At 44.7% G+C, this 19,053-nt stretch overlaps 1 protein-coding gene across 3 annotated transcripts in view; it reads right to left on the bottom strand.

Moving 5' to 3' along the window:
* Nucleotides 1-4,467: 4,467 nt before the first annotated feature.
* The window catches only part of DPF3 (double PHD fingers 3), a 178,019-nt gene continuing 163,433 nt past the window's right edge, over nt 4,468-19,053 (bottom strand). For all 3 annotated transcript variants that reach the window (XM_075030568.1, XM_075030567.1, XM_075030566.1), the window contains one exon: nt 4,468-18,710. In XM_075030568.1, coding sequence (XP_074886669.1) covers nt 18,640-18,710 — 71 coding nt within the window. In that variant the 3' untranslated portion in view covers nt 4,468-18,639. The remainder of the gene's footprint in view (nt 18,711-19,053) is intronic.

Here is a 19,053-nt window from a genome sequence, read left to right on the forward strand (position 1 = left end):
AGCCCACCTCTCAGACTGTCAGAAGCGCTGGGGATTAAATACACCGTCGTGTGTAAATCCTGTGTTTAAACAAATAATTCTCTCAGAATAACAGGCAGGATTTTCCACATGAAGCAAAGCTGACACCTGACTCTTCGCCTGGCTTCTCCCAGGAGAACATTTTAATGAGGCCCACAGCTGTAATATCACACAGAGAACATTAACAATGCTAATTACCTAAAGTTTAGCCCATGAATACTCAACCGATCATACCTTGGAGACGAGTTGTTGTTTTGGCCCAAACGAAGCACTGACGGCTTGCAAAGTGAATGGAGGCTTGTGAGAGCATCAGACACAAGGCATTAGGCACACAGACCTGGCAAGGCAGCCTCCACAGCAGAGCTGGTAAATAAAAGAGGTGCCTGGACAGAAGGCAAATCTGAGATCGCAGAGAGAAATTGCCTTGAGGTGGCCAAATCCCTCCTGAGAAAACACTAAAGGTGTTGATAGGTCTCTCAGCATCATCTCGTAGAGGATCTGCACAGAGAAAGGGGGGGTACTGGAGAAATTCTTCTGCCAGGCAGACGCAGCTGGCACCGACTAAGCCTCGCACTGCGCTAGGAGAAGCCAGAAGTCCACACAGACATGCAACGCGCGAGCGAGCTCTTGCCTGGAAGAGATCCAGGGCCTTTGCTTCGCACCATATGCACAGTCATTCTGCAGCTCAAGGTCACCGTGGAGGTGCCCGGGCGTGCTAGTATGACTGCTCTGAACCGACCATCTTCGCTCGCTCGGGCTCCCAGTGCCAGAGCTCGGTCTGCAGCACAGTAAATAGAGCGATGCGTACTCTGCTGCACGAAGCTTAGCTGTCGCCTCTACCTTCAGCTCCTTATCACAAGAGCTGCAGGGCAATGCACGGCAAGGGCCATCGTGCGGCAGAAGAGGAGCCTCGGTCCACCCAGGTGTCTCTCGGAGGGAGATGTGAATTTTTAGCAGCCTGTGTTGCTTCAGCTCTAATTGAGCACAAAAACATCACATGGCAGGCAACAGCCCATTAGCAACACTGCATGCTGAGGGGCCTTTTAATTATTTTTGCGTTCCCAGAGGACTACAGAATGCTCTTCATAAGCGTGGTGCGGGAATGCCAATTAGGTGGCCTCCAGCCCTGCTAGACAAGGTCCGGTCACATCACCTTGCGTCACAGGCTGAACCCTGCCCTCCATTTTCTCCCCAAGTCTGCCGTTCTCTGCCGTGAAATATTTATTAAAGGGAGCTGCCGCCTGTCGCGAATGTTGAGTCCCCTGTCTCCTTGCCAAGGTCAGGCTGCCGGGGAGGTACTTTTGCTCTCCCTAGATTATCCTCGAGACTGACGGGTCTTTCTTCCGTTCAGCACAGGCAGGCAGCCTTGGGGAGGAGGCTCTTTCAATTCCTACGGATTCTTATTTCCCGGGAATAAGGTGGGCATGTAAAAAAAAAAATCACTAAAGCAGAGGCTGCACAGCAGTGAGCTATTGTGGTATCAAAACAGATAGTTGCACTGGGGCCTTTTGGGAGCACATAATAAAAAGCCATTAATTCAATTTCTACTGTTGCAAAAGGCCACCTTCAGTCTTTGCAATCACTGTTGTAACTTCTTAGGAAGATCCTGCTCTTAGAGGTGAAATCCTGGTCCCATAGAAGTGGATGGGACATTCACCCTCTGCTTATGCAGTGCTAGGTTTTAATGCCCCCCCCGCCGACTTTAGCTGTGGTTTGCTGAGTTTGGACTTCTTATTGTTTCATACAGTTCTTGTGCCAGAAAAATGCTGAAAGCTTCAACCACAGCATAACTTGCTCGAGAAGGACTTCAGTTAAAGTGTCAAATAGATTTTTCTTCCCCCAGTACGGGTATATACTAAAGTGGTAGGAAAACATATCCAGGAACAGAAATAAACTCTGCTAATATAGGATGTGAGAACCAAAGTACTGGGCTGGCTAGGAAAATAACCTTCCCTAACAATGACCTCTAAAGGAAGCTTGGGGACCAAAACTATGAGACGCAAGGTGCGTATGGAGCGTGCGCCCCACAGCTGGGCTGTGTCCGCTCAGCTGCAGGACGCCAGATGCTTGGGGACGTCTCAGGCTGGAGGTGCAGCTTGTTTGCTGTGGCGGCTGGTTGCTGGCAAACCTGCAAACCTGTCTCTCGTTTGCCATCTCTCTTGACAGCCAATGAGTCCCAGCGCATTTGTTCTTTCCTCGCATGGAAGCTGCCACGTAGCGCCAATGCTTTCTGCCTGTCCCCTGTGCCTCTTCTGGCTCTCCTATAGGCTTTTTGGATGTGTGCTGGGCGGTGGGGATAGGAGGGTGGGCGCATGGAGAAGCTGCAAACGCTACCCAGCACAGGACCACACCACAGATTTATGCAGGGGCATAATGATGTTTTCTGCTTTCTCCTTTTTTCCTCCCCTCCTACTAATTCCTAACATTTTACTTGCTTTTTTGACACCTGCTCAGCCTTGACCTGTCATTTTCTCAGAATTAGCGACAACGCCGAGATCATTTTCCTGTGCAGTGATGGCTGATTTAGAGCCCCTCATTATGCATGTATAATTAGGGTGGGTTTTTTTCCCCAGAAGCATTACTGTGCATTTATCGACAGTAGATTTCATCTGTCATTTTACAACCCAGTCCCTCATTATCATGAAAAACTTCTGCAACTCTTCACAGTCAACTCTTGTTTTGACTGCCCAAAACAGTTTTTCATTCTCAGTAAACTTCTCACCTCACTTTTCATCTTCTTTTCCAAATCACTTGTAAAAAGATTAAAAAATACGCATCCAGCTTAGATCTCTGGGTGATTTTCCTCCTCTGTGAAAACATATTGTTTATTTACACCTTTGTACCCTACTGCTGCAATTACTCTGTGTCTTTTATTGGAACCACCCTATTGGCAATCACACTATTATTCAACAGAGTTGCACTGGAAAAAGCGTAGACAGACATTACAGAAATAAAACCAACAGCAGCCCCATTTTTTAGGACTTAGCAGTCAAGCTATATTTGTTTTGATCTGTGTTTTTAAATTATCTTGTAAATTCCCACCACTAAATTTCATCTCTCACTGTATGTAGCGTGCAATCTATCTTTTTTCCTAAATGTATCACCACTTCAAAGTTCATTAAGCCATTCCAGAGACTATAGCTGATAAAATCCTCATCTGGACTCAAAATATTAGCAGACAGACTAACTCCTCAAGTCTCTGGCACCAAGGCAACGCGTTGTCATAAATCCATAGGAAACGAGATTTCATTAGTTCCCTTGGTCGTGGAACTAATTGTTTGCTCCTGTGTTGGGCACCTGATGATGGCTGTGGGCAGCAGGAAAGCCAGTGGCATTTTAATGTTGTTCCTCTGCTGTTTTTTACTTGATTTTTGTCTCAGGATTATGAGATGCTGGGGATGTAAAACAGCTACAGGGAAGATAACAGCTGCCAGAAACACAGCCTTCTGTTTTGTACTTTGAGCTGTGCATAGTGTGTAGAGTTAAAAAAGTAGTGCTTAGAATAATTTAAAGCAGAAATCTGTTAAGTTCCTTCAAAATTACCCGTGCTTGGTTTAATAGATGCTGGATTAATTGCGTGCTGTCTGGGAGCTTTTGTTCCCCTCCGGAGTGGCTGTGGTCTGTGCCACAGAGGTGAATGCTACTCTACTGTATGGCAAATTTGACATTGAAGGGCTCTTTGTAGAACTAAGACTGCCATTCTCTCCCATTGTCCCTTTGATTAAACAGCGCCAGCAAAAGAGACAGTTTTGATGGTTGTTTTCATATTATGGGCATCTGGCTACTAAGAGCTGGGCTGAGATCACCAAATCACAAGCCGCTTTAGAGATGTCTGTATACGCATGCCGATCCCACAGTGATGTGATCCAGAAAAGTGTTTGGGTATGCACATGTTGGGGGGCGGGGGAGAAAAACAATTTCTGGGATGTGTGGTGAGGACCATTGGTTGCCTCTGTATGCTGCTGTTTTCCAATACCCCTCCTCTGGTATCCGAACCCACAACTTTCCAGTACTCATGAAATAACCCAGGACTATGGATGCTTTTTCTCCACTTTTACATCAATAGACTCCCAGTGACCTCTGAGGTACTTTGTGGTTAAAATAAAGGAAACCTAACATATTACACAGTGGACTCATTCATTAACTCCTCCCCAGTGACCATGCGTTCTGTAGCTACTCACATCTCTGTGAATCACCACGTGCTAATGGCTCGGTGATGCCTCAGACGCTTCTGCTTCGGTCACAGAGACTCCATTACTTTATAATATATACTGGACTAGGTTGGTGACATCTTCCGTTTGCCGAATAAACTTTGACATCCAGAGTCCTTCCTCAGAGTTTGACCATCTCTTTTTGTTAGTACTGAAGCAAACAGGGAAGATCTCAGGAAGAGAGCGCTCCCCTCTCTTTCCACATATCTGTTTGGATGTACAACAAAGGCTACAGGAGCATTTTTCCTTGTACTTTTAATTGAAGTGCTTTAATATAAAAAAAAAGTACATACAAGTTCTAAACTCCTGTTTTCTGCAATCGTTTACACTTTTTCTAAGTTGCAACAGAATATTAGCTATGTAGGTAGTCAACACTGCTAACAAACTACAGTACAAGTTACTAATAACAGTACAAGATGCTTGGAATACATTCTTGCAAATGTGTATGAATATCAAAGAAATCCTGCAAAGTTGAGAGGTTTCCAACACACATTGCCCTCTTCTCTCAAACCTCTGTAGGATTTCACTCACGGGTTTCCTAACCACCAAAACACAGAAGGGCTGATCCTTGGCTGGTGCAAGCTGTGGTAGCTCCATTAGCGTCCACGGAGCAATGTCAGTTGTCGTGAGCGAAGGGTGTGATTCAGTCTGTGCTCAGATAGACACCTTCAGATGGGGGAGAAACATCATGCAAGTTTCCATGCATGACAAACTGATGGGCCTTCTTGGTCAGTGCTGGCTTATAGCATTAAGCAACATATTTTTCTGAGGGTGTCAAGACCGATCTCTTTCTCCTGGAAGAAATCAGATCGGGACGACTGAAGAACAGTCAGGAGCACCCTGGATTCTCATACCACTCTAGGTAAAGCTGGGCAAATTCCCCTCAAAACACCAAGTTTTGAAGCATAAGAACCCACCCCATTACCTCTCCTCCCCCACAAAAGGCTGGCAAAGCTATCAAGCACTTAATAAAACTGAGTGTGAGATAAGAAGAGCAAAGGTCCTCCACACAAGCCATGTCAAAACAAATCTCTACATACACACATTGTAACGATACAGTCACTTCAGAGTTCAAAAGAAAGGTTCACACTTTACAAAGGAGGGAAAGGGGAAAAAAAAAATAACACAGGAAGCTGTCCTTACAATTATGTACTGGTTCCCAAACCTGTAACCTTAGTCTGTGGCCACCAAAAGTAAATGAATACCAAGCAGCATAGTGTAAACTCCAATGAGGCCTCACAGGGGGTAGCAACAGGCAACCTGGAGGTAGTGTACATAGCTGAAAAGGAATTTGAAAGAAATGATGGGCATTTTTCTCCTATTCTGGTACGTTTACATAAACAAAGACATGGTGACAAACACATTGTAGTGACTTGTCTCTCCAGCCTTGTGAGCCCATCTACTTGCCGCCCCAGGATCGGTCACAGAAGGGTTTTTCCTCTGAAGTGAGAGTGATATCTAGGGTATTCTTCAGGCAGAGGTCCTGATTTTTTCCCCTCACTCCGTTGTTCCGGCTCGCCTCTGTACTTACTGTGTGACTAACAGGACAATTGGTTTCATCTGAGCCTGCTGGGTTTTTCTCACAACCATTGGTACAAAACTTTCTTATCACTATTGCCCTGAAGACCAACATTTCAATGGCACGCTTCAGTCAGCAGCACCCAAAACTCCTCTAGGCTATTCACTGACTGGCATTAGATTATTTTCGTAGGCAGCTACGGAAGTTGGCAAACCCATGACAAAGTTAGCTTTTCAATTTGTCAGCACATTATGAAAAGACTGAACACCAATGGCTCCAGCTCAGAGTGAAGACACAAAAGTCAAGGTCTCTTCTTCTGCAAAGAGGATAAATGTCTATTTAGGGGATACAGAAGCTGGCATATCGTAGCAAACATGGTGGTGGCTCAGAGTAAGAAAACTTCTTCAGCTGTATCACCTTTTTAGTGACTTTGATATTCTATTCAAGTTAAGTTTTAGGTATTCCTAGTTTCCTCCAACCACATTATCTTGACACCACAGTTATTGCATTACAAAAGACACTATGATGCAGTCACTTGACATACACATATATCATGTATAGGTAGGGATATATACAGCCAGGAAGTGGGGCAGCTTCCAACCTACATTTTGTTGCTTCCATAAGGGCAGGCAGATCCCCGTTAGGTGAGACAGAGATAACCTAGAGCAGCCCCAGTGTTGAAAAGAAAGCTGTGAGTATATGAGCAAATAGAAACCTCAAAAACTAAACAAGAATTAACATTAGTAGAATATCCCCCGCTTTGTAACTAACTCAGTTGCTCTGAAAACTCTCTCGGCTCAAATAATCTTATTGTGCAGAATGTGCAAAGAAAGAGGTGCTCTTCCCCTGTGAACGCAGGGAGTGGATGTGCTTTCTCACTATTGCCTAGAAGTTACCCAGTCCACATGCTCTTCCCTAGCCTGCTCTCTTCATAACAACAGTTCTTTTGCTTCAATGGCTATCTGGTAAGACAGGACTATTTAATTACAAACAAACTTCAAGGTTAATGTATTAGAAGACTGGAAATAGATATCCTGCTACTTTTAAAACAAGCAATGCATTGTACACTTAGTGCTTCTCTGAACCCTCTTTCCACAGAGCAAAGCATCACAAGGGCAAGATTTCCATCAATCCTGAGCTGGCACAGCCAGTTCTAAGAATTAAAATGTAGATCGGGCGTTCACAGTCTTTGGCTCCCCTGGAAAAAATGCTCCCTTCCCCCTAGAGAAGCCAGTTCATTCTGAATATTTCAGTGATGTAGATATTTCTGCACTTGGACCCACAGCGGGTCATCAATTGCTCTTATGCTGGCCACGCACCGGTCATCAGGAACATTTTTTGATCAGTTTCTGTATTTCTTAAACTACGTGCAATAAAATTGAAAGACTTTTTATCCCGTACCCAAATTTATCTATTAGACTAGGAAGGATCACAGGAATGTACTTCCTCAGAAAGTCCTCAGAAATCAAGTTCGGAACTTCTCACGTTGTGGGATGTTTTTTCATTTTTATGCTGAGTCAAGCTTTAGCCCACAACTGCTGTGTGCGTCACTGACCTTGCACTGAAAGGGCTTTGCACAAGAAACAAACTGCTGATTTCATCACCACAGCACTGAACATCGTCCCGGGTAAGAGGCCCTCTGAAGACCAAAAGAGCCTCTCAGGAACACTTGTCTAACAACCTTGTCTTCAGACCACTCTGGACCTTCCATGACCCTTATAAAACCCATTCTTTTTTTTTTGCAGAGGGCTTCCAGGACACAATCTGACAAGAAGAGGCAAGCCACAGAAATGGGTGATACCATGGCTGGACACAGACTATGGCTCTGCTCTCTCTGATGACAAGTAGTAGGACAGGAAGAGCCCAGTTGGACCCCAGTGCTCAAAGTTAGATGTTGTTTAAAATACCTTTTCACTTCCAAACTGAAGAGATTTGATAGCAAAATAAATAAGGTACCTCCAATAAAAGCCCTCAAGTTACTTTTTGAAGCCATTTTTAAGGATAAACCAGTGCCAGATAAAGGAGCAAGCCTCTGAAGTCAGAACACAGTTCTTGGATGTTTTGCTCCCAAATTGAATTATTCTTAAAAGGGGAAAGGAGTAACCTAAAAGCCTTTACAGTCTATTTTTGAAATGAGAGGATGTTTTTCATTTAACTCTCTGTAACAGAATAATTTGAAAATAACTGAGGAAACCATGTAATCCCAGATGGTTGGTGTTCTGTGTGCTCTTGCGAAGCTGCTGTGACTCCACTGCATTAAAAAAAGACATACATTATTCTGTAGCAATTGTCCATGACACTGAGGCTTACAACATAAATATTGCAATACCTCATCCAGTTTCTGTATGACACACCATGTTTTATTGCAGTAATGTCTCATAATAGATGAAGGTGCTGCAGGGTCCTGTTTGGCCAATTGCTATAGTACCCTGGAGTGCACTTTCATAAGGAGGGAATATCTCCCATGGGAAGGGAGTTAAGATGAGGACTAGATGCCAGGAGAACCAACTAAAGGCTTCACATGCAATCCTGGGCAAATGTTTTCTGTGCCTCATCCACCTTCCCCAGCTCCTCCACTAAACGGGAGGTTTGTTTCCTTGCTTGCAGATAGCACTGGATGCAAGGTAATGGAGCACAGCCCTGCTACGCACAGCAGAATGCCTCTAAATCAAGAAGCCAGTGTTTTTCGCCAACGTGACAGATTGAAAAATGCTTCTGGTACTTCCATGAGTGGGTTACTAAGCAACACTTTGGCTTCCAGGGAGTAGCCGCGCTGGATGATGCACCGGCAGCCCAACCACATCCCCAGCTGGAGCACGGGGGAAAGGAGGGCGAGCGTGTGCCGGCAGCAAGGCTGCATGGCTTCACTGGCTGCAAAATAGGTTCCTTCAAGATGAGCTATAACCACAAAGGAAAAATATCCCAGAGGTGATGATGGACCCGCTCACGGGGTGGCTAAAAAGCAAAGACACTGTCAGGACATAGCGCTGGGAGAGAAGTAAAGCTGGAAGGTTTAAACACCACCCGGTAAACATACGGCATATCCTGGTCATGCGAACTTTCACTTCAGCCTGTCTGAGAGCAAATGATGCTGAAGAGGATTGACTCCAGGGAGAGATGCTAAAAATGATAGGGGCTGGAAAAGATTTCCACGTGAGGGGACAGAGACAGCAAAAAGACTAGAACAGATTAGAAATGGGTAAGAGAGGGGAGGTTAGAGCTGGGTGAAGTGAGGTCTCATACAGAAGAGAAAAATCATGCACTGCTGTCCACTGTTTCCTGATAGAGCAGTAAGGGGTTGTTCACAGAAAATCAAAAGACAGTACATTGAATACTGATTAATCAAGTCCAAACTCCATGGAGTTAGAGAGAAATTTGCCCTGGTTGCTGACAGCTTCATCATTGTCTTTTGCTGAGATTTCTCACTTTCCTTTGGAGCCTGTGACATGGCATCACCAGAACCAGGCTGAACCAGAACCAAGTGTAAACAGACCAGACTCATCTGGGCTAGAAGTACCTATTTTCTTACATGTGTTGGGTGTGCTCAACTATTAAGCAGCACACATCTTTTAATGAAGACTAAAGTCTAAGCCTACTTAGACTGGGCCTCTTTAAGACACCAGGCCAACCTCTTGGTTTAAAGTCAATGGAGGAATGTTGATTGAGAGCAGCTGAGAATCTGGCCTATCTTTTAGAGTATTGGTACTCTTTCATGTGTTGATAAATCATGCTCCAAATAGGATTAAGTTGTAAGGGATAATGTTTTGCCTTGCTTTGTTAGAATGCTGACACACCTTTGAAAAACAAATAAGATTTTCTCCCTCCTCCTTCTCCTCCTTCAAGGTGAGTAACACTTATTATAGGACTCTAGATCTATTCCTGATCGGTAAACAATATTTAGAGTAACTAACATTAATATGATATACAAATACATATATATTTGTATATATAACTTAAACTCTCCTTCTAATTAAAATTCAATACTACAGCATCACACAGTAAGGCTCTACCAATATATTAATGGGTATGTCACTATTTTGGGATCATCACTTGAGCATTTTAAAAGTGCACTTAAAAGTTGATGAGAATACGGTTTTTATCTGAGCAACCCACTACGATGTCACAGATTTATCCTCATCTATTCCGCTTTTGAATAATGGAGAGAATATTGTCCCAAAGTCAAATAAAGGATCAACAGCAAAGATCCTAAGTCAGTCTTCCCCACCCCCAACTTTAGTTGTTGATGTTTTTCTTCGCAACCACTTCTGGTGAAAAAAACATGTGTATACAAATGGCACACTCAGTCTGAAATGGCAGATGAAGAAAAGGTGAAGCAGTAACTTAACATGTACACAAACTTCTGGTTCTTAGATCTGGCTGTCTGGCACATATGACAATTTACTTGAATGTTCTTGAGCCTCCCTTTACACCTGCAATTCAATGAAATAAATTATTCCCAGGCCTGTCCCCATCACTTCTGACCCAGGCTGCAGTGCTGGAAGAGACTCAGAGCAAACAGGAGGACTGTTGATCTTTGCTGCAGCACAAAAAATGGAAAGCCATCAAGGTAAAGAGGAAACATTTCTCCCTGCATTTTTAAAGAACATTTTATGCCTACAAAAGAGTCTATCTGAACTATTCTGTGACCTTAATGCTGAGTTGGGATTAAGTCAGCACACGAGTTTGATTCCCTGCAATGATCAAGGGTTTGTTGAACACTTCTAAGGGGGAGATAAAATGGTGGTTCGGTTCGGACTTCTCTCTATTTCCGAATTGCTCTAGACCCTTCTCAGCTTTGGTACATGCTGTTTCTGAAATCCAGGAATATAGGGTAAGATAAGAAAAAAATGACAATGAACAATGAAGGATATTCTGTAATGAAGCTCAAAGGAGATGACACTTGGAAATTCCTCATGCACTTGCTATGGCCTTCCCAAAAGGAATCAGGGGCACATCTTTTGTGTTATACTCCTCGGAGAGCTACAAAGGAAGAGTACATTAGGCATAACATTCATGTCTTGTCCTTTGATTTTCAGTGGATACTTCCCTTTTAATGTTGCTGGCAAAGTTTGCACTGGCAGTGCATAGTGGACATCAAAATGCAGTCCTGAGTCCAGCAGCAGCAGATGTCTGGGCTGGAAAGAGATCTATGCTCCAGCAGAGTTCATGGGCAGCAGGGGGTTTGGCCTTCCAGGCAGAAAATCTTGAGGAATCTAAGGGAAATCCTTATCTTGATATTCAGGACTGTAGGCACACGGTTTCTTGATGAGAATTAGCAGTTTCAAAGTCTTATATGGCAACAGCAGGAAGAGTCCTATCCAAGGGGACAAAACTCCAGACTGTAATATCTCATAGACAGGCGAGACATGCCAGCGAAGACCCTTCAGACTGCTACAAAAAGAGGCGCAATCCCAGCTAACCAATTCAATCATTCTAGACATGGCAAGGGGATGAACATGAAATGGGCTTGTCATTCTTTATCACTCTTTCAGAATACAAAGAATAAAGCCTGCCCTTCTCTCTCCTTGGCTTCTGAAAAGTGGGGAGAGAGGAAACGTTTCCTGAGTCACTGTGGAGGTGAAACCTATGGTTTGCTACAATGAACTGAATCGAGTGGATGACTAGACTGACAGGCGTCTGAAAGAAAATATCAATACCTGAAAAATCAACAATTTTCGGGTATGAAGTGTTTTATTGTTAACTTCATGCACGCAAAGGGAGGTAAGCTGATCTGGAAATAGTAGTTTCCTCATTTCAAACCAGCAGTAACAATGTATATTCTAAATGCTTGGGTGAATACTGTAATAATACTTCACATTTTCATCCAACGTGGCAGAAACACACACCAAACATTAATAAACTATTGGCTTGATTCCCCGGCTGCGAAACGCCTGGCATTGTTTAGCTCCCCCCTCCCTCCCCCCGCCAGCTAAGTGCCTCGATGCACAGCGGTGGTGGGACTCGCCAAACACCCCACCAGCGCAGCTGGAGAGACAGGTCACTAATGCACCGCTCCTCTGCCCCACGCTAAGACTTGGCCATCAGGACAGCCGAATCGTGCTTGCACGTCTTGCAGCCTGGCCCCTTCAAGAGACCCGCTGTCCCCCAAGGGCCGGGGACGCTGCCTGGCCGCGTGGGTCGCTCTCGCCCTTGTCTGCAGCGCGCCGAGACCCTGCGCCCTGGCTGGCACCCCAGGGGACAGAGCTGGGGCAGCGCCAGCACTCTCTCTGCAAAACCGCTCTGGCCCCAGTCAGTGGCACCAGCCGTGGTAGAAAGGAGGCTGCCTGAGCCTGCACTGCCAGGGGAACGTGACGTGGAGCGGGCTGGGCAGCTGCGCTTATAAATCAGTCCCCTTCAGACCAGAGAACCCCCTTTCTCTCCCTTCCCCTCCAGCAAAAACAGAGTTTATCTTATGTAAACCAGACCGGGTCCGGTGCCTGCCCTGAAAAGCCATTTAACTACTGCCGGGGCTGGAGGTCGTTGTTAGTAATTATATCACCGCTGAAGATGGATTTGGCTGCCTGCCAGTCCCAGCTCCTGCCCTCTTTGGCCAGAGGAGAAGTACAGCCACAGTAACTAAAACTTTCCATTTCCTCTGCGGGGTCTTGGACCTTCGGCATCCAAATCCTGGCTTGTCACCTGCTCCCATCTCCCCAGGCAGCGTCACCGGCCCGTGGCCGACAGAAATAAATGGCGTAAGGAACAGCACGGGAGAGCTGGCTCTGCTTGCTCTGCCACAGCCTGGGTCTGCGGCACCGTCGGACGAGGCAGCACTCAGTGCTCACACGCAGCTCCGAGCGCTTTACAAAAACAGCTCCGAATTGCCGTCCTGCCTTTTCTCCAAAAGTGAGGCACAGAGACTTTGGGTACCTGCCCACAGCAGTGCTGCAATCCCTGTTGTTAGTGGAAATAAACCCCACACTTTATAACTCTGCTTAGGTGCGGTGAAATGTCACGCTTCCAGATAACCTCAGAGCAGCTCTGACTCTCCACGCCAGCGGGCAGCCTGGCACGACCAGCCGCTCTGCTGGGTGGGCCGTCTCCCATTCGGGTCAGCTGCTGTTTACGGAGGCCTAAATTTGGCAATGAGTATGTGAGCATCTCTGCCCGTTTGGCTGCAGGTTGTTTCTACAGACACCTCTTGTCCTGGGGGCCGGGGCAGGAGAGGGACAGCACCCGCCTGCTCCTGCCCTGGCAGTGCTGGTCACCCTGCCCGGCTGCCTAAAGAAAATTAACGTATACATCCCTTATCCTGCCATGTAGTATATATTGTAAAAGTATGAGACGCTAAGATCATAACAAATGCAGAACTGGCTAGAGAAGAGGGCTTTCCTGCCCCGCCTGCCTGCTCCTCTCCCCAGAACTTATTTTCACAAAAAAAATATAGATCTGGTCAACTGTTAACATTTCAGGTGAGGACCTCCTCTTGTCCAACCCACAGGCTCCCATAACAAAATTGACATGACAATCCATCTTCTACTCATCTCCTCCATAAGATTTGCATTTTCTGCCCTCCCAGAGCAGTGCCAAATTGTTCCCAATATAGTCTCTTTTGCTTTGTCCAGTTTTTTTGTATATCAGGAAAACATAAAGCATTTCCCCTTTCTGCTACGAAAGACAGTTTTATAGACTAACAGTTAGCATTTCCAACTGATTAGATAGACAGACAGACAGACAAGTGAGATCAGCCAAGACATGTCACTCTAAGAAAGTGCTTCTAGCATTCTAGATTACATTTTTCTCCATTTTATTTATCTTCCTTTACTTTTAGATGAACCAGTTGCATCATGTTAAAGATTCCTATTCCTCCATAGCTTCTAACCTTCTTTTAAGTAGATACTGTAAAGTTGTCTCTAATGCAATTCCTTGCCATGCTGGAACTGAATTAACCAGATACATAAATCAGAAAATTTGGAAAATTTCAATTCAGATGATAGACCTGAAATACTTTTGACCCTCACATTAGATGTTTTATGTCAAATGAAGGCTGTTTAATTTTTTAATTTTGAGATTAAATTAACTTCAAAATTCAAATATTGAAGTGATGCATTCTAAAAAGATTGAAACAAGATTTTCAGCTCTTCCAATATTCCCCCCATATTTTTTGTATGAAATAATTTGCCAGATTGAACTTGGATATGTGAATAATTGTGGTTCTCTCAAAACCACATTTTTTAAAAATAAATTTATTCCACACAGAAAAATCATGCCCAGCTCTACCTGGAATTTCCTTGCACACAGTGCACACTATCCCTCCAGCAGTGACAAGCTTAATTAATATTCTTTTCTACCCCCATCCACTCCTTACCTCCCAAATGACCCCTGTCAAAACACATGCTGTAGGTGCAAAGAACATGCAACAGCCCCGTAACACTGCACACTGCGGGAGAGTCTTCCTTTGGGGCAGAATGTACTAAGCTCCTTTTAAAGAAAGCTGAGAAATAATCATTTCAAAGTTATTCACAGCAACATTTGCTTCAAAATAACACACTTAACGGTGGCTTTCCTAGCTCAAGAACTGGCCTAAGGTACCTTTACAGAAATGCTGTAAACTCTGTCCAAAGGCACATCTATGTACAGTTTGGAGGCGGAATGGGACCCATCTCATGTTCTGTAAAGGTATTGCCTTTTCTGAGCTACAGGGGAGGCTCTGTGATGGTAACGTGAGCTCGCCTCCTCAGTGGTACGACTGGGATGCACCCCTTTTTTATGACCGTTCCTCCACCCTTCTGGCTTCTGAGGCTGCCACCGCAGCAGGTCCCCTCCCCAGCCAGCCTTCCCACCACGGGGCACAAAACCGGGCAACACAACACACAAACGTGATGGAGGGAAAGCCAGAACCAAGCCGTGGTTTCACGCAATATAGTCTGAATCGTTCAAACGCAGGAAGAGCCTGAGGTAGCTAACACCAATGTAGCTGCCATCATGGGCGTGAAGGAGGTAATGCACAATTTACTGCATCAGTAAAGGCGATTTACTATAACTGACCTTTTTTAGGTTAGCCAAAATGGGTTAAAAATGAGAAGGAGCACACAAATACGTTTTAAACTTACATACTTGAAGGCCATTATGCAGACACAGCTTGTATTTAAATACATCCTGTCCCACAGTAAACATCTGTTTTTATAATAAGGACAGGAAGAACAATTACATCATCCAGCCTGACTTCCTCTATAACACAAGCCTTTTTCAGTCAGACGTTCCTGTGATTAACTAAGATTGTGTTTAATTAAAACACATCTTCTAGGAAGCTGCCCATTCTTGATTTGAAGTCTTCAAGGGACGCGGGATCTACCATCTCCCATGGTCGTTTGCCCTGATTTGTGCTAAAATACGACTTGCCTTGCCTACTCAGAAGAGTTTTGAAATACGCCAGAGTTTGATCACCTCAGGGGCTGCCACCCAACTTGCACGTCCTGCCACAGCGAGGGAGAAAGGAGCATCCAGAGCCAGAGTCCTCACGTTGTTTACTGCCCAGACCAGATCACTGCTACGAGCGGTCTCAAGATTGCCTGAGAGTGGATGGTGTCGTTCATCCCAGCGGTCATACAGGAAGGCTGTCCCCTGGGAGTACCAGGAGACAGGGAATCAGTTACCAGAGTTTCTAAACTCCTAAGCCTCACCCCCATGGCTGTGCCACAACCTCTCCACATCTTGGTAAAGCGGGTACAGCGTTGTTCGCTTGGTGGATCAATTAATATTTCTGAAGTGCGCCGAGACGTATGACTCTGAACGCATGCTAAAATGTCACTGAGAGGTCCGTCCCAGCCCCTTATCCTAGAGCGAGCTGGTGAGGAAGGGAGACTGTAGCTGGAGGAAGATCTCAATGTGGGAGAGCTTCCATCTCATCTGCTGCCAAAGTCACCTGGAGCTGCCTGGCTACACAGCGACAGAGCACAAAGCTGGAGAGACGAAATGCAGCCGGAGCACGGTGGGTAAGTACCCTATTATACTGATCTCAAATGGCAAACAACATTTTGCCATTGAAGATCTAGCACTCCCTGCTTCCGTCATACCTCATTAGTGATGAAACTTCAGCAAGGCCACCGAGGAATACTTCCGAACATGAAAGACACTGTTCACTGCAGAGTGGTTGTGGGAGGAGAAAACAGTCAGCGCTATGGATCAAACCACAAAATAGAAAAGCAGGTGTGCGTGCAGAGCACAGCTCATTTAGCAATGTCTCTGTCACAGGGCTGGCGAGCACTACTTTCTGCACCAGCTGGTCCCACCTACAGGGCTACCTGAGACTTTCACGATGAGCCACCACTGTCTGCTTAACACACCGGTTAAAACAATATGCATTTTCCTCTCCATCTGATAATGCAGACGTCCTCCTCCTTTCCCAAGGCCAACGCAAATACCAGGAAACTGGAAGGCGATGGCCATTTTTATGACGGAGCTCCCTAAGCCCAGCAGGACTGGTAGCTGAGCACCAGCCCAAACACTAACCCACCTCTGCTGCTCCAACCGCCAGCACCACCATAAAACTTTCCTCCAGCGCACGCGGTTCTCAGCTCCAGCCCCTCTAGCCAAAACACTCGCTTTCCACGAGAGAGCCCAGCGGTGTCTCTGGTGAATACATACTTGCATCCCTGGCCACAGCAGCAACAGGACTTTGTAGCATCCTGAACCATGAGATGGTCCCGAAGCGCCAGGTCAGCGGGGTTCGACCACACCAACAGATGGGTGCAAATGCTCACGCGGATGAGCTGTGGCCCCCAAGTGCTCCCCAGGGCCAGGGCAGTTCCAGAGTGGGAGGGAGACCCTTCATTTTACATTTTTTCTAGAGCTTTGTCCCAACAGGTACCAGACACCTAACGCAGGTCCATGGGCTCCCGCTTTACCCTCCCCGCACCTGATGCTCAAATTTCTTTGTACTCTCGGCTTGTCTGAGGGCCTGTCACATGGAAAGCATAAGGTATTGAATGAATTTCACAGGTAGCCAGTGCAGCTGCTCCAGGAGAGATTTGGTCCAATATGACTAGGAAAAGTACTTTCTAAATCTTTTTCTAGCAGGTTAAAATACTCCTGCTGCAGCCTGAGAAGAGGGTGCAAGAGTGTGTGGGAGAATCCAGCAGCTGACACGGCTACTTTCGGTGTGCAAGCTGAACAAAATGCAAAAGGTGAAGAAACTACCTAAATAATGAGGGAAAGTGCATTAGGTCAGTATAGGTCATTCTAACTAAGTGTAATTAGCAGGAGAAGGAAGAAAAATTAGCTCACCAATATTCTTTCACAATGTCCTTTCAAGTGTTTGGGGACATTTAATTTTGCAGAAAGGTTTCAACCAATATAAATATGCCAAATATAATCTTCAGTGTCTTTACCTACTTGTACAAGCAACTCGAGTCACATGCTGCTTGGGACTTTCATAAATTTATATTATAAACCCACTTAAATCTATGCATAAAAAGTAACATACATCATACCCAAGAAAATGATCATTCTGGGCTACTTGGCAGTTCGGGGAGTTGCAGGTTTTTAACCTTAAAGATGTATCTGGTAGGAATTCTTTAATGTACTCACTTGTCCTCCTAGTGATGTCTTAAATTATTCAAAGAGACTCAACTGTAATAATATTTTTTCAATTGATGCTCTTGCTTAATGTTTCTTCATTTCACATGTAGAGGTTTGTTTAAATAAAGTACAACTATTTCTATTTAAATTTTAAAATCATTATGAAAATCTTTCTTTTCATATTAGGTTCAGCAAATTATTCCCTCCTATAGAGCTGGGGAACGTTTTCTGACAAATTATCATGTTTGCCAAAAATGTGGTTGTAGAGAATTTGGGGGAAAAATTATTTGAAAATTCAGCTAGATCTTGATAATTGCTTTGATAAAAAACAGTAACACTTTGGAAATGCTGGAAGTCCTGATTAGGCAATTCCTGGAATAAAATGCAACTTTAAGTTGCAGAACATTTTAGTTTAGAAATTTTAAAAAATTAATCAAAAGTGCTTCATTTGACCCTAAGCCAAAGTTGTTCCTTTTTGCAGCTTACTTTAGATTGCTCAGAAAACTGACAATTTCACTTTCTATGGTCAACTTAAGATGATGTTTTTCTTTTGTTCAATTTTCTGAGCTAAACAGCAAGTCAGTTACATACATAACCTTTTGCGATTTTCTGAACAAAAATAAAATGATGAGTCTGGACTGTATGCTGGCACTACAGTGGGACCATGTGCCTGAATATCCTGAATTACAAAGACGGTAGGCTTTTCTAAGCGTGTGTGTGTGTGTACATACTGGTACTGTTCTTCCTTCAGAGATACTAAAACCAGATTTCTAAAGAGCTGCCAAATCAAAGCACTTGATCCAAGGGAGAAAGTGTCACCCCCCAAAAATTTTGATCAGTGCTTCTCTCAGTGACAACACGTTGTTGATGACCTGGGAAGTATTGAACTAATGCAACTCGCAAAGCCCCCCTGCGAATACAGAGTGGTTGCAGTAAAGACATTTCCAGTCATGCCTGTGAAGAGAAACAACTGGTGCTGCTCCCAGCCGAAGTACTCACCAATAATTCCCTGGGAGATATCTTACTTCTTTCAAAAGAAGGCGAAACAGAAAACACAAGGCCACACAAAATTGACTTCTCCATGTCGATATAACAACCCTCCCCCTTCTATAAAGCATGTGAGCCCTTAATGGTAAGCAGCAACCATGCATAGCAGTGAAGAGATTTCATCCGGAGCATTGGGAAAGTACGTGATCCTTCTAGTAGAGCCCAGGAGGTATGGCATTAGTGACAGTGAATACCACAGATACCTCTTCCTGTATTTGAGTGTCCGTTCGTTTTGATGTGGGTTGTGTCTTTGTGTTCTGGATGGGAATTGTGTGCTGGTATGGCAACACCAGGAGCAAAGTGTTTCTTGACTGCTGGAGCTCCTCAGGCCTGGAAGCCAAAAGCTGATGCTCTCTCTCTGAGCAGCTCCCGGCACAAATGACAACTCCAGCTCCCTGCAAATGAAGAAATCCTTCTTATAGGCATGACATCAAATCCAGGCATTCAGAGGTTATGTCAAGATTGGCATTCCTAACACTGGAATTGCCTGTATTTTTCTGAAGCAGGCTCTGCTGCCCTTGGTATTGCATACGAAGGCTTTCTACACAAATTACAACACAGCTGGGGTGTGCATTGCCACTACGTGTTTTATATTTTCATACTTGCAATACACCACTTCCCAGTCAAACAGAAATCTTTAGCTAATTATTACCTGCATTTCAAAATTTTCCCCTCCTGATTTAGTTTCCTCTTTATCAAAGTTACAAACATTTAGCTCCTGAATGCATGACTGATTTG

The sequence above is a fragment of the Buteo buteo genome, chromosome 6, assembly GCF_964188355.1.
Source record: "Buteo buteo chromosome 6, bButBut1.hap1.1, whole genome shotgun sequence".
NCBI lineage: Eukaryota > Metazoa > Chordata > Aves > Accipitriformes > Accipitridae > Buteo > Buteo buteo.